Genomic DNA, 15,013 nt, shown 5'->3' with positions numbered 1-15,013 from the left:
CAGCATGATTCTTCAGCTTCATTCCTTGCTTCATCCAGAGCAGAGGGAAATTTTCCTTACTCTTCTCAGTTTCAGGCACCTCCGTGCCATTTATAATGTGCAGACTTACATATGTTTTGCATATAGACCAAGCAGAGATTTCCTACCCCCTGAACTCTGGCTGCTCCCAGATGCCAACAGTCAGGAGCCTCCCCCATCCAGGCAGAGGAAGTAGCAAGGGATGGAAGGAACCACTGCTTTACAGACTCATTCTCCTCTGGATTTCCTGCCTCCTTCGCCTGCCAAACCTCACTTCTGAAAAGCCAGGCTTCACCTTCTGTTTGTCAGGTCAGTTGTGAAACCAATTTCATATCAAGCTGTAACAGATGAGCTTCTGGGGTGTAATAGGCTTAAAGCGGAAGCCAGGACCTCCCATTAATACACTGTGACTTCAAAAGCTGAATGAGAGCCACTGGGAAGCTGACCGGATGGCACGAACCTGCCCTGAAGCCCATCCTGACAAGCAAAGTCAGTGTGCACCCTGGGGAAGGGAGTACACTCAGCTGCAAGATGGTTCCCATGTTCCCCATAAACTGGATGTGTGGCTTATTATTTGCTCATCTTCAGACCAGAGATGTGACAAGCTGGGGATCCACAGCCACTCCTGTGCACACAGACAGCTGAAAAGAATCTTTGTTTCATGGTCCTTCACGTCATCTGGGCAGAAGCCCAGGAGCAATGGAAAAGGGAGAAAGTAAATCCCCCTCCCCGCTCCTCACTGAGTGGCCCCAGTTTGGAAGGAGTAAGAGGAACCAGCCAGAATTAGTAACCATGTCATCTCACCCACCTAATTAGATACCTCTGCAAAATGCACTTTGCTATGCAAAAAAAAAAAAGAAAGTATTTAAGTTTCAAAGAACAAACAGAACAATAAAAACAAACCCTGCTCTATATTATTATTGTTGTTAGCAGGAGTGCTCTTGCAGGAAGGAAGAAAAGTAATAGCAAATTCCTTTTCAAATGACCAAAGGGAAATAATGAGGAATGTTTCTCAAAAGAAGCCAAGATAGTGGGAAACTAATTATTTTAGAAAGTCTCAAAGAAATTAGGTAGTCAAAATAGAGAAATAATGTAATTACAGGTTGCATGTTAGGGAAGTTTGAGGTCATCTGCTTTCTGACGAGTTTGGCAAGGTGTAGGATTATGTCAGAGGTTTTGTTTTTGTTCTCTTTAAAGACAGGTTGTTTGGGTAATATGTGCAGCAGCTTTATTGGCAAGCCTGAAAAAGGACAGTGCATTCTCTCTCTGGATTGGTCCACTACATGTACCATACACAGAAATAATATCTTAACCTGACTGGAAGAATCTGAGCAATAACATCATACTGTTAATTTACACCTGGCTCAACCACAAGATTTTATGGACAATAGTTTATACTTGCATATGTACATACCAAACACAGGTAAATGACAATTATGTGTCACATGTATAAGACTATATAGAGACTTACAACTTACATGGTAGTAGAGATACATCCTAATCTGATTATATAATGTATCAAATTATTGGTTTCCAACAATCCTTTTGTCCTTACATAGAATTCTGATTTGATTTTTGAATCTGTTTAGTGTGGGACTCTTAGAAGGGTAGACAGAGTGTGCGTGTCTGACTTCTTTTGTCTCCACTCTTTTATCCTTTTTCAACCTCCCAAACCCAGTTGCTCTAAACACAATGAAAATATACACAGTGAGGAATGGATGTTATGGAATGAGGTTAAGTCTCCCAAATCCATCCCTCATCATCTCACACTCTGCTGGCTGCTGTGGAATTCCACCACCAAAAAGTCCTCCTGTAACACTAAGTTGGATCTCTGTTTGGATACTTACAGCCCTAAGGATGATCACACATCAGTCACACATTGGTATTAAAAAAAAAAAATCCAAGGGATGATTTTTCTGGGAACTATAGGAAGGAAAAAGCAATAGGGAATAGAGGTCTAGACTTAGGATAAGTTGGATTCTCAGTAAGTTCCACTGAGTTCCCAGCTCCAACTCATTTCTAACCCTAAAATACTGCAAGAAATGGGACAATACTCAAAGTTAATATAAAGGCTGAATGAACTAATAAAAATCATCCCAGTTCAATTTAACATTATTGGATACATAGTTTTTGCTAAGATGACTGATTGAGTGAATGAATGAATCTTGATCCATGGATGAGCCACATGAAAGCAGAATATTGCTGAAAGGGGTAGAAGATGAAGGATCGAAGATGTGGTTTCTTTCACTTCAATTCTTTTCAAGTTTTTTTTTTTAGCCCTAGCTGCTCCTAATCCAATTAAAAATAATATCTAAAAATGGCTATTTGATTTCAACACACAAGAAATAGGGAACCAAGATCATGGTAACAAATTGTTGTCTATGTTAAATTCATTATCTTTCATCTGTATGGTATTTAGTACATATCAAAGCTCCAATGTGCCCTGGCACATAAATATATTTTAATTTTATAAGTATTTGGCAACTCATGGCCCCGTTTTATAGCTCTAATATGTGACACCCACAAAGAAGATGTTATTTGCTAGAGAGTATGTGGACATTTAGCAATGACAGTTACTAGAACCCAGTGCCTATCATGCCTAGATAAGATAGATCCCTTTTTCCATGTGTTATTCTTTAAATATGAGGTGTAGTCCCAAACCTCCTGTTAATGTAGGAATATCCAAGGTGAAATGATTGTATTGTAAGCAGGGTACCCTAGAAGTCCATCCTAGTTTGAATGGGCTAAGTGGATGGTAACTGTAGGCAGACCAGGTTTGGCTGGAGAAAGTGTTCACTAATGGGGCACATCTTCCCTGTGGCCTCTCCCACCCGCTCTGCTTCCTGGCCTTGAAGAGTTGAGCAGCTTTCCTCCCATGATGCACTGCCTCACCTTGGGGCCCAGAGCCATGGAGTCTGCCATCTATGGACTGAGACCTCTGAAACTGTGGGCCCCAAATAAACTTTCCCTCCGCTGAGTTGTTCTTGTCAGGTGTTTTGGTCACAGTGGTGAAAAACCGACTAACACACCACACTTCAGACTCTTTGGAGATCTAATTCCCCAGAGCACCTTCTGAAAACGGGGCAAAGCCTCTGTTGTCAGCTCATGGCAAGCCAAGAGGACGAGCAAATCATCCCAGGGACCACACCGTCATCCTTACCTGAGTTGAGGAGGCAGCTTGAACCTGTTCCGCACATCATCAAAGCGGTTTCCCAGGTAAGGGGTGTCCACGGTCACGAATATGGCCTTGTAGCCCATCTGCTCTGCTCGCTTCACCAGCTGCCTGGTGACCTCACGGTCCTTATAGATGTACAGCTGCAGCCAGCGAAGGGCCTCAGGACCAGCGTTGGCCACTTCTTCAATTGAGGAGGTAGCCCAGGAACTCAGCATCATGCCAGTTCCCATGGTCTGACAGGCTGAGAAAGAAAGGAGACTATCAAAGCAGGTCAGCTATCTCTCCCTCTCCCAAGCCTTTAAGTTGTAGATCAGTGGGCAAAGACCTCAGCAAGAGCAACTTGGCTATAGGAAGCCACATCTTTAAAATATTGGAAATGGATCCTTTTCACGTTGTGTATGTGGCTCCTATGTAACATCAAAGATTTGCCATATACATATGGGAATATTGAGAACAACCTGAATGTCTAGTCTTGGAGGATTGGTTTACCAGTAATTCCCACACAAAATTAAATATGCACCACAAACATTAAAGTAATGTTATTGTGCTGGTTAATTTTATGTATTAACTTGGATAGGCTGTATTACCCAGATATTTGATCAAACACTCTGTGTATTGCTGTGAGAGTATTGATAGATTAGATTTGCAGATTATCCACTGTAATGTGGATGGGCCTGGTCTAATCAGTCGAAAGTCTTAACAAAAGACTATTTCCCAAAGAAAAAGGAAATCTGCCAGCAGATTTAGATTTTAACTTTAGACTTGAGCAGCAATCTTGACTTTTCCCTAGTTCTCCTCTGTGCTGTCTAACCTGCAGATTTGAGATTTATCAGACTCCATAATCATGTGGGCCAACTCCTTAAGGTAAATCTCTATCTCCTGTGAATAGATAAAGAAACATAGGTAGAGATAGGTATTGATATAGATACATATTTATGTGTGTATGTGTGTGAAGAGAGAGAGAGAGAGAGAGAGAGAAAGTCTATTGGTTCTGTTTCTCTGGATAACTCTATTACAATTATTTTTATAAAATGTTCACAGTCATACAAAGTTGTTTGAGATATAGATATTTTAAGGAAAAACATTCTACAAAACATGTATAATTCCATATTTGTTCAAATTATAATTATTGGTATAGGAAACTAAATAAAATACATGTTTACCGTGGGAAAGATAATTGTCAGTGAGTTTAATTTTTCTTCCTTTATTTTTCTTATCTTTTCTTCCTTAGTTTTTAAAATTTCATTTTTAACGATGTATTCTACCACATGTTTTGTTTTACAATTTTAAAAAGGTGTATATGTTTGAAATCTCAAGTAGACTCAACATTTCTTGAGCAAGATAGCAAGAAACAAGAAACAAAATGAAAAATTAGTAAACAAACATTTGTCTTAGAAGACTTTAACAAATATGGATCTTAGGTTTTCCTCCAAAAGTATTAAAATTGGAGTCAACTTAGTGGAGGAAAAATTGATAGAAAGTTTGAATACTAGATAGAGGAGGACAGAAGATACATTATAAATATCTAAAACTGACTATATGACTCCAGGTGTTTGGCTGCTCTTAGTGCCTTGTCCTACCAACTGGGAGTAAATGTAGTTACAAAGTGACACTCATAAGATAATGATGATAAATTGGTGAGATGCTACTTAAAAAGTTGCACTTGCAGGTTAAAATGTTTCTGTACTATAGAGCATGGTGGTGCACACCTGTATGTAATCCCAGCTACTCAGAAGGGTAAAGCAGGAGGATTGCAAGTTTGAGGCCAATCTAGATAACTTAGGAAGACCCCATCTCAAAATAAAAAATCAAAAGTGCTGTGGATGCAGCTCAGTGGTAACGTGTTTTTCTATCATGCCTAAGGCTCTGGGTTTGATCCCAACCACTGCCAAAATACCAAAAAAAAAAAAATTTAAAAAATGTTTAAGAAAACAATAAATAAATAAAGCTTCTGTGCTTCTCAAACTTTAGCTAATAGCAATAACCAAGTCCCTGGAAGGCTTATGAAAATAGATTTCTGTGTCCCACCTTCAGTGTATGATTACACAGGTCCAAGATGGGGCCCCAAGTTTTCCTTTCTAACAAGGAAAACTTGTTACAATACTGATGTTGCCAGTGCTGAATCATACTCTGACATTTAAGTAGTAGCATCACCAGTTGATAGTAAAAGTCCAAGTTCAAACAGTAATAAAATGGATTTGGTTTTTGAAAAATGCTACTTTTCCCATGACTTTGAAGGTGATTTCATCCTTGTTCTCAGGTCATTTGGGCACATTCAGAAGATGTAAGCTGGAGATCATTAAGTTTATGGGTCATTAATATGTTGCCCCAAGAGTTCCTCCGAGAATTTCTATCATAGGGTCTTATGACTTGCAAATTGTTGTCCAAGAAAAACCCCATATTTTTCTAAGCAATAACACATATGAACATCTGGACCATTGTCTGATTTTCATTAAGATTTGGAAATATGGAAATAATGCCAGGGGACATTGATTGCTTGGGTCAGAATCTTCTTAACCATCAACTTACCACAAAGAAAGGATGTCCTGGAGAAGATGTGACCTAACTAAGGTCACACAGTGTTTGTTGGACAGCAAAGTAGCATAAAAAACCGAGTACATCTGATAATTCCTCCAGGGAAAGGATCTTTCTAGAACTCTCAGATGTCCAAAAGACTCTCTGGTATCAAGCATGGATAAATTTACTTCTTCTGTATTTCATAGTCATGATCTCCAAGAGAGTAGGTTTGCCATGTGCCTGAGAGATGCTAGCATACTCACATCTCTGAGGAGGCACAGAATCTTGGAATTCAATGAGAAGATCTGCCATATGCCGGAGGTGCAGTGAGGTGGCACAAAGGAGATCCAGCAAAGAGGACCACTCAGATAAAGGGCATCTTTTTATAAATAACACTAAAGCATCCTGTAGGCTTAGCAGTGGCTCTGCCAACAATAACATCGAAGTCTGCAAAAAGATTTGCTTGATTTCATAAGAAATAGCTGCAGACATTAAACCTAGATTGTCAAAATGCCACACACGGAGACATGCACACACACACACACACACACACACAAAATGCACAGCTAATTCCTAAGGCACTCAAACCATCTAATTTGTCCAAGGTGTCAGTCTTCACAAGCATGGTACCCAAGTGGCTTGAATGTGGATGTTCTGGGAAAAGAAAGGACAGTCTCTCCATAACATCTATTTCCAGAGTTTACCTATTCTGATACAAGCAGCTTATGGAGCTATTGCTGATCCTTATTTGTTTTTCATGATTCAAACTTAAGAGGCTGAAATTTAGTATCTGGATCCCTCAAATTCCAAGTTACTATTGTTTCCAGTTTTTAGGCACTTGATAAATATTGGTGATTTAATGCATTTATTCAAAAAGAGTCTCCAAGATGCAGGGGGACTATCAGAGGCTATGCTTATATATTATCTGTTGAGACTGTTATTACTCCCAGGAGAAAACAGAAGGAAAAATTTTATAAGGTCCCATGCCTCTTACACCAAATACTGCTGATCATGGTGTTTACCTTTACTTGTGATTATTTTCTGTGATAAAGGGAAATTTTTTGATGAATTGCATCCATTGTATTTAAAAAAATTTAATATTAAAATGAGCTACAAGAGCCTGAGATTTTACAAGAACAGATTTTACAAAATAACAATTAAAATTTTGCTTATTCAAGCCAGTCCCAAAAAGTCAAAGGCCAAATATTCTCTGTGATATGTGAACATTAATCTACATAAGAGGGTGGAAGGGGAAGAATAGAAGTCCATCGGATTAGACAAAGAGAAATGAAGGGAAGGGAGGAATGAGGCAAGTAGAAGGACAGTAGAATCATTTGGACATAACTTTCCTACGTTCGCATATGAGTATACCACCAGTGAAATCCCACATTATGTAAAACCACAAGAATGGTACATTAATTAGAATAATCATACTCCTTGTATGCATAATATGTCAAAATACACTCTATACTCCCATGCATATCTAAAAAGAGCAAATAAAAATGAATAAAATGTATGCTAAACTACAATAAATAAAAATTTAGAGAAAATTTTTTAAAAATTTGCTCTTTCAACTAAGGACAGATCTAAGATTAAGTTGATACATACCAGTATGGCAAAGAGCCTTGCTAAAATATCAAATTAATTCCATCCCAATTGGTAAGTAACCATGACTTTGAAGTGAATATCACCAATCTTGGTTTCTTTCAATGTGCTTCAACATGTCATCCATTCCTTCCCTCCCCAAGGAAACATCAGACCATTCTATCACCCAACAGCTTAAACATCAATGCCTGAAAGGCCTGGAAGCATACAAACCTACTGGAAGACTGGAGACCATTATCCAAACACCATTCCTAAATGGTCAGTTGCTAAACTTGTTGTTAAGGATTTCAAATATCAACTTACTGAGAGATGAAGATTAAATCCTTCTCGCTCACATTTATTTGGGTGGATAAAAATTATAATCTTTCAGATTGTATGAATAATTTAACATGCTGAGACTCATTAGAGATATCCTGGTCTAGGGTTTGAGAGGACTCCTATGTTTGGTCCTTTTACTCTACGTGTGCATCTCTGAATTTCTCTCCTCCTGCTCTCAAGGGTAAGAACAGTCAGATTTCATGCTACAAAGGACTGACTGGCATCAGTTTTTATTTCCATTCCAAATTTCTGGCTTTTTATCAAACTGTACTGAAGATTTTCACAACACCTGACAAATGGAGTTTATGGACAAGGGGTTATTACTATAAAGGCAAGTCCTGGCTCATACTGATGATAAAGTTCTCTATTCGGGTTTAGATATGAGGTATCCCTCAAAAGCTCATGGGTGAGACAAAGCAAAAATGTGAATGGGTGGAATGATTAGATTATGAGACATATAATAATCAGAGAATTAATCCACTAATATTGATTAATTGAGTAGCAACTCTAGGCAGATAGGGTGTGATTAGAGGAAGTAGGTCACTGGGATTGTGCTTTGGAGGTTTATATCTTGTCCCTGGTAAACAGAACTCTCTCCACTTCCTGGTTGCCATATCCTGCGCTGTTCCCTCGGCCCTTCCGCCATGATGTTCTGCCTCACCTTGGACCCAGCTAACTGTGGACTGAACCTCTGAAACCATAAACCAAACTAAACATTTCTTCCTCTGAGTTGTTCTACCATGCCTTTTGGTTACAACAGTAAAAAGGCTGACTAAACAGTCCCTAATGTTATTCTAAGCCTAAAAATCTGGGCTTTTCTAATAGCACATCCTAGAGATAACATATCCGGGAGCCTTCACCATGAACTAAACATCAATTTCATATGAAAATCCAAAATTTCTTATTTTTAATAAGAAATTTCTTATTTTTAATCCTCTCTTTTATCACCCTTAAGACATATCTTCGAGAATAAACAGCTACACTTTTGAGGCTCTCTAAATTTATTCAGACTCTGGTTATATGTTGGCATTTCTTTCTCATCTATACTTAGGGGGAGCAAATCGAAAAATGCATAGGAGTCACATATTATCACTTAAAGAGACATTGGTGAGGTTATCGGCACTCAGGCATCAAAGATAAAGCTACATATATGAACTGGGAGATAATATTGATATCTCACAATGAGATATTTGGTTGATTGAAAGTCTAAAGGCCTTAGTTTCAGTGCCAACCTTGAATCCCTGAGGCACATTCCACCTGCAAAACATCTGTATGCCCAGCTGCCCTGCCCAGTTTATAGCATTGCTGGTTAGTCCAATGACACAGATGTTTGAACATTTTCTGCATAAACTCTGCAACTGAGAGACAGCCTGTCTCAAAATATAAATTTTACAAAGGTCTGGAGATATAGCTCAATGGTAAAGTGCCCCTGGGCTCAATCCCCAGTACCAAAAAAAAAAAAAAGACAAATAATAATAAATGTTGTCTAGAATGGGAAAAAGGAACTCTGGAACTCTGGTGTACACTTGGCAGGAATATACACTACTACACGCATTTTGGAAAATAGTATGGAAGTTTTCCTGCCATGTTTTTGATGTGCAGGAAACCCATTCTTCTCTTTCTTTCCTTCCCAAATAGTGTCAAATGCTCACTCCTTTTAAGGGAAAGCTTCTTAAAAAGAGAAAAATCATTTCCATGCCAAGGAATTCCCTATAGGGCCTCGTATAGGAAGCAATATCTAAAGAAATAATTTCTGAATTCTCAAGGCATATATTTCTGGAGAGTCAGTGACAAGATAACAGCAAAAAATTCAGGAATTGCAGCAAATCACGTCTCTCCCCACCTCCATCCACAACTGTTTATAGATTTCCATGAAAAGAATTGTAGAGTAAGTCTAAAGGAGGGGTCAGTATTTACATTAGCCAATAATACCTGGAAGAATGAAGAAATCCTTTGTATGTATTTTTTTTTCCTTTATTCCACTTGTGATTTAACTGCAAATGTGAACCAATGTTTACAGTAGCCCAAATCACAATAGCCAATTTATGGAATCAGCCTAGTTATCTATTAATGGATTAACAGATAAAGATAATGTACATATTCACAATGGAGTTTCAGTCATAAAGAGTAATATATTTATGTCATTTTTTGGTAAATGGATGGAACTGGAAAAACACCTAAGTGAAATTAGAATCAGAAAGTCAAGAGTCAAAAGTTTTCTCTCATATGTGGGAGTTAGAAAGAAAAATGGAATCAAGAAAGTTATCCAATGAAAATAGAAGAGAGAACTGGATTCCATAGCCCACACCTGTATTCCCAGCTACTCAGGAGACTGAGGCAGGATTGCAAATTTGAGATCAGCCTCGGCAACTTAGGGGATCCTTTCTCAAAAAAAAAAAAAAAAAAGTAAAGAAAAGAACTGGAGATATGGTAGTGGTAGAGTGCTTCTGGGTTCAATGCCAAGTAAAATAAATAATAAATAAATAAATAAGCAATTGAGTGGAGAAATGGGATCAAGAGGGAGGAGCCATGGGGAAGTACTAGTTAATAAAATCTAAAATTTTGCTATGTCCATGCACAAAAAAAAGAATCCTATTTTCTATATAATTATAAGGCACCAATTAAAATAATACTAATAATAGAAGGAAGACCATAGAGTAGAACAAGAGAATCAAGGGAGGGGAGATGGAGAGGAAAACAGAAGGTACTGGTAAGTGAGATTGATCAAATTATATTGTGTGCATATACAAATATGGCATAATGAATCTCCCTACCTTGTTTAATTATAATTCACCAATAATCTTCTTCTATTTTAAAAATAGCACAGCTTACTATCACCCCTATCTGTGTCCCCCCCCCAAAAAAAAAATGGACTCTGGGCTGATGGAAAACATTAATGCTTTCAGTTTTATAGAATGGATGATGTCCTCAGACCCAGAAACAATACATGCTCAGATTAATATCAAGTCCCAGCACCAGAAAGACAAAATGCTACAAGGACCTGCAATAGCCTGGTGTAGAGTGTGGTTCTTCCTCCCTAGACCGCCATTCTATAGAGGGATAGCTGAATTCCATACACTATGGAACCCATATTCAACTACTGAGGTTGACATCGACTTGTACCAGACACGAATGCCGTTACCTCTAGGGTTGACACCATCCTGAACACCAAGGGACAGTGATATCCTGGACTAGAACAGGTCAAAAGCTTTGCAAAGCAGCCTGCACTGGGAGCACCTTCCTTAAAGCTAAGGATCGAAGTTATGCTTCTAATGACTGGAAGTTCCCTTTAAATATCAAGCCTTAACAAAAACTTTCATTTCTGATCAAGGTAATCTGGATGTGAAGAAGTGAAAATGGGAAACATATTGTGTACTTCAATTTTGGGGATCTGGATACTAAGCTCGCCCATGCCAGGTCTTTAATCGAAAATTTCCTGAGTGACCCTCTTATTTATCCAGTCTGTTTCTTACCTCCCACTCACTTTGGAGAGTCAAGTCAGACCTTAGATGGTCTTCAGAAGGGAATGTATTTGTACTCCACCTAATATGCTTCATGTTTGAGAATTTCAACTATGCTTCTAACTGGGAACCACCAGTAACTTTCATACCAGACTTCTCTGCTTCTTCTCCAGCTTTGATGTGCATGGCGATCACATGGGAATGCTGACAAAATTCAGATTCTGACCCATTTGTTCTGTAGTGGGACATGAGATTGTGCATTTCCTAATAGATCCCAAGTGACGTTTATTCTATTGACTCATAGACCATAATTTGAAAACAATGAGGTAGATATTTTCTTTCATGAGTACTCATCTAAGGATATGTGTGGTGGTCCTCCCATCTTTGAAGGGCCACTCAAGATTTTCCTTATGGAAAACAGGAAAGAAAAACTAACCAGGGTGGCAAGGTGGGCAATGACACGCATGCCAACATCCAGTCATGCCCTGCTGATTACTCGGTCATTACCTGTTAGTAACCTTCCAAATAGGGACACAAATTCTCTTGCCATGGTTTCTCAAGTATTCATCTCTTACTTATTTTAATGTCAAGGAATTAAACAGCATTAGAGTGACAACCCCTCAGCACACTTAACCATCATCACTTGTATTTTATAAGCCTGCTTATATGTGCTTTGGACTGCTTCCTAGATTTCAGATTAGAAGGGAAAATAAATAACCAAATAAAAATGAAATGGCAGAAGATGAGAAAGAAAAGAAAGAAGTTACTCAAAGCTAAGAAGACACAATTTACCAATTATAAAATAGCTTCCAAATGTTTAATATCAGGTCCAACAATCTTACCAACAGGGTGCTCAGTCATCAGTTAAAACTAAAGCACATCACAAAGGCTTGACATGGAAGGAAATTATAGTGCATCTGAGAAGGATGCCAATCCACAGCCACCATCACCCTCACGACACCAGAGAAAACATTATCAAGGGGAGTAAAGGTCCATTATTTGGAAAATTAATTCATGTGGAATAAACCATGTACCCAGACTGGAGCAGAACAATTAAATAATGTGTTACTTTGGGTACAAATGGTTTCCTTGAAAATACCTCCATTTAATGGGAAAAAAGAATTGATTTTCGCGAGTTAAGTTTCTAAAGAAAATGGAAGAAGGGGAGGGGGTGGAGGAGAGAAAGGGGTAATTTGTTCAAAGGGCCTCAGATTTTTTGAAGGTACATTTGATTAAAAGGCTTCTGCAAAACTTAGTCACCAAAACAGCTGCACTGAAAATAATTTTGTTGAGAAAACGAATTTTGTCATCTGCACAGGAAGTCATTGTGTAATGGGGAAAATATGCAATGACAAAGTATCAAGCCGTTGTGTGGTTCTAAACTCAAGGTCTGACATATTGAAGTGTTTGCGTAAGTGTGGGCCATAACGTCCACTGTGTGTGTCCGCCTTTCATCATAAGTGCACTTGGGTTACACAGGTTTGCTGAAGACACAATTAACATTGTTGCATAAATATCGAAAATTACGATTGATATTACCCAGAAAATAAAGTTCTGAAGCCTCTGCTCTACACAAAGAATAAAACTTCCACTACAATTATGATCCAAATTCTTTGACGTAGTCAAACAAATCTTAATATACTATTTAGGGAACTTAACCCATTTAAACACTTTCAAGAAAGGCCAGGAAACTAAGACTTAATTATTCTAATACTTCCACGATGCTTCATTGTCTGAATCAGGAACAGAATAAACCTGAGTGACCACACTGCCACTCTATCTCTAGATTTCTTTTTTACTATGCAGAAATATTTGCAAGGAACAAATAGTTTCAGTAACATCTTAGACCTCCCTTCCTTGCCTTTGCTTTATATCTGGGACAGAACTCTACAATAGACTAAAACATTAGCTCTACTGCAATGACTTTCAGGTTATTATTCTGTCATCTGATCGAGCTGTCAGGTCCTGGCATAACTGGCAGATCACACGGAGACCACACCACAGTGAGATGCCTTTCTATGATGACTTTGAGCAGTATCAAGTTTGCACCTGACAACTTCAATCAACCTCTCACAGTTTAACAATCTCAGTGTTGGGACACACATGTGAGCCTCTGACTTCTCACTGTCTCATTTTAATGCACACAGACATACTAATTCAGAGGAGAAGCAATCCCATGCTCTCAAGAAAGATGCTCTAGAGGCTAAATTTTGGTAAAAAGTTCTTGATAGTATGGCATTTGATATTAGACTTTAATACTGGTAGGTTTTATTATGTTTTAAACATCATTAAAAATTGGATTGCAAAGTGAACTGAATGCACTTTTGTGAAAACAAAAATGTAATTTTTATGAAAATTTTTAGAAATGAATTACTCACTGTCTAGATACAGACCTTTCTCAACTTACAATAGTGCAATCCCTGGTTTTCAACTCTATGATAGTACAAAAGCAATATGTATTCAGTGGAAACATTTTAAAGTTTGAATTTTGATCTTTTCCCAGACTAACCATATCTCATATTTCATGTTTCTCATGCAATACTGAGCTACAGCTCCCTGTCAGATATGGCATCATTCAGGCAAATGAAAAATGCTCTTCAGTGTACTACGAAGCTAAGCCACAGTGATCATTCGGTTATGTATATTAAATGCATTTTCAACTTAATGATATTTCCCATTTTCAAGGTATTTATCAAGTTATAACCCCACTTTTTAGTCAAGGACCATCTATATATAATATAGCATCATAGGCACGTACATATACAAAGGAGGCCAATAATCTTTCAATATGTGTATATGTACACGTGTTTTGTGTGTATGAATGCACATGTAAATATAATGCGTATCACATGCACTACTTTTCCACTCTTAGAAAAGCAGTTCAAAACATGAAATTGAGCTAAAACTGATCGAAATAAGGGTGAAAAGAGGCACGAACTAGGATTTTAATTTGTTTTTACTACAATGACACCAGGAAATATTTGCTTCCAAATGTTTAGTTAATATAGTTTGGGCAAAACTTTAGGGAATCTCTTCCCTTTTGTTCCTCCCTAGTTTTGTTTCTTCTTAATAAAAATGCACAAAATAAACCATGATGTCAGACTTTACAGAGTGAAACAGAATGGGTTCAAGTTCCCTCTCCGCCATTGAATGGTTCTAGTGCCTGCTCAAGGGTTTCCTTCCCTCTACTACTAGAAGCCACTGACAAGGACCTTAAAGGTCTATCCTGAGGAGAAATAATAGAGATGTAAAGTCTGAGCATTACACCAAGTGCATAAAAGCCACTTTACTTCAGAAAGGCTAAAAGTTTCCTTTAAAGCAAGTCCGGTGTTTTGCCTGGATTAAATAAAATTGAGAATCATGGGGATATTTTCCTAGTAGTTATGCTGAAATGTATATCTACTCGGTCACATAGTACAACACATAAACACATAAATCAATAAAACTTTCAAAAATAATTGGTCTGCGTTTGGAGCAAAGGAAATGACAATTTTTCCTGTAGATGTTCTTTCACTCAATGTTAAGTTTGATCACTTAATCTCGGAAAATCCAAAAATTCAACAGCTAAAGCTCTCACCTACGCCCTAACTCAGTTCTCTGGGGTCTGTATGGCTCTTTGTATTACACTGCAATCTGTTCCATCTGCACCTTATAGGTGGTCAGTGCATAGCTGAGTCCTCAAACTTCACTTTGGAATGTTCTGGCTTTGGGGCTCAAAAAGAAAGTGTTTAGATTTAATGGTTTTATGGTCCATCAAATCCTGTGTAGTAGCCTCTAATTACATTCAGGGGCAGGAATTTCTTTTTAAACTTTTTTTTTTTTGACAGCTTAATACGAATTTGCTAATATGCTGAGCATTCCTGGAACGCATTAGGTGGATTTTAATTTTCCTCTGTATGAGGTCCCAGTGCTCCCTCAT

The 15,013-nt window shown here is 38.0% G+C and overlaps 1 protein-coding gene across 1 annotated transcript in view; it reads right to left on the bottom strand.

Moving 5' to 3' along the window:
- Hao1 (hydroxyacid oxidase 1) overlaps positions 1-15,013 on the bottom strand; it is a 51,980-nt gene that overhangs the window by 21,996 nt on the left and 14,971 nt on the right. The window contains exon 3 of the mRNA XM_026385818.2: positions 3,179-3,434. Within this exon, the coding sequence (XP_026241603.1) occupies positions 3,179-3,434 (256 nt within the window). The remainder of the gene's footprint in view (positions 1-3,178; positions 3,435-15,013) is intronic.

This window comes from Urocitellus parryii, chromosome 6, assembly GCF_045843805.1.
Source record: "Urocitellus parryii isolate mUroPar1 chromosome 6, mUroPar1.hap1, whole genome shotgun sequence".
NCBI lineage: Eukaryota > Metazoa > Chordata > Mammalia > Rodentia > Sciuridae > Urocitellus > Urocitellus parryii.
The sequence above is the reverse complement of the archived record's forward strand: the minus strand, read 5'-3'. Positions and strand labels throughout refer to the sequence as shown.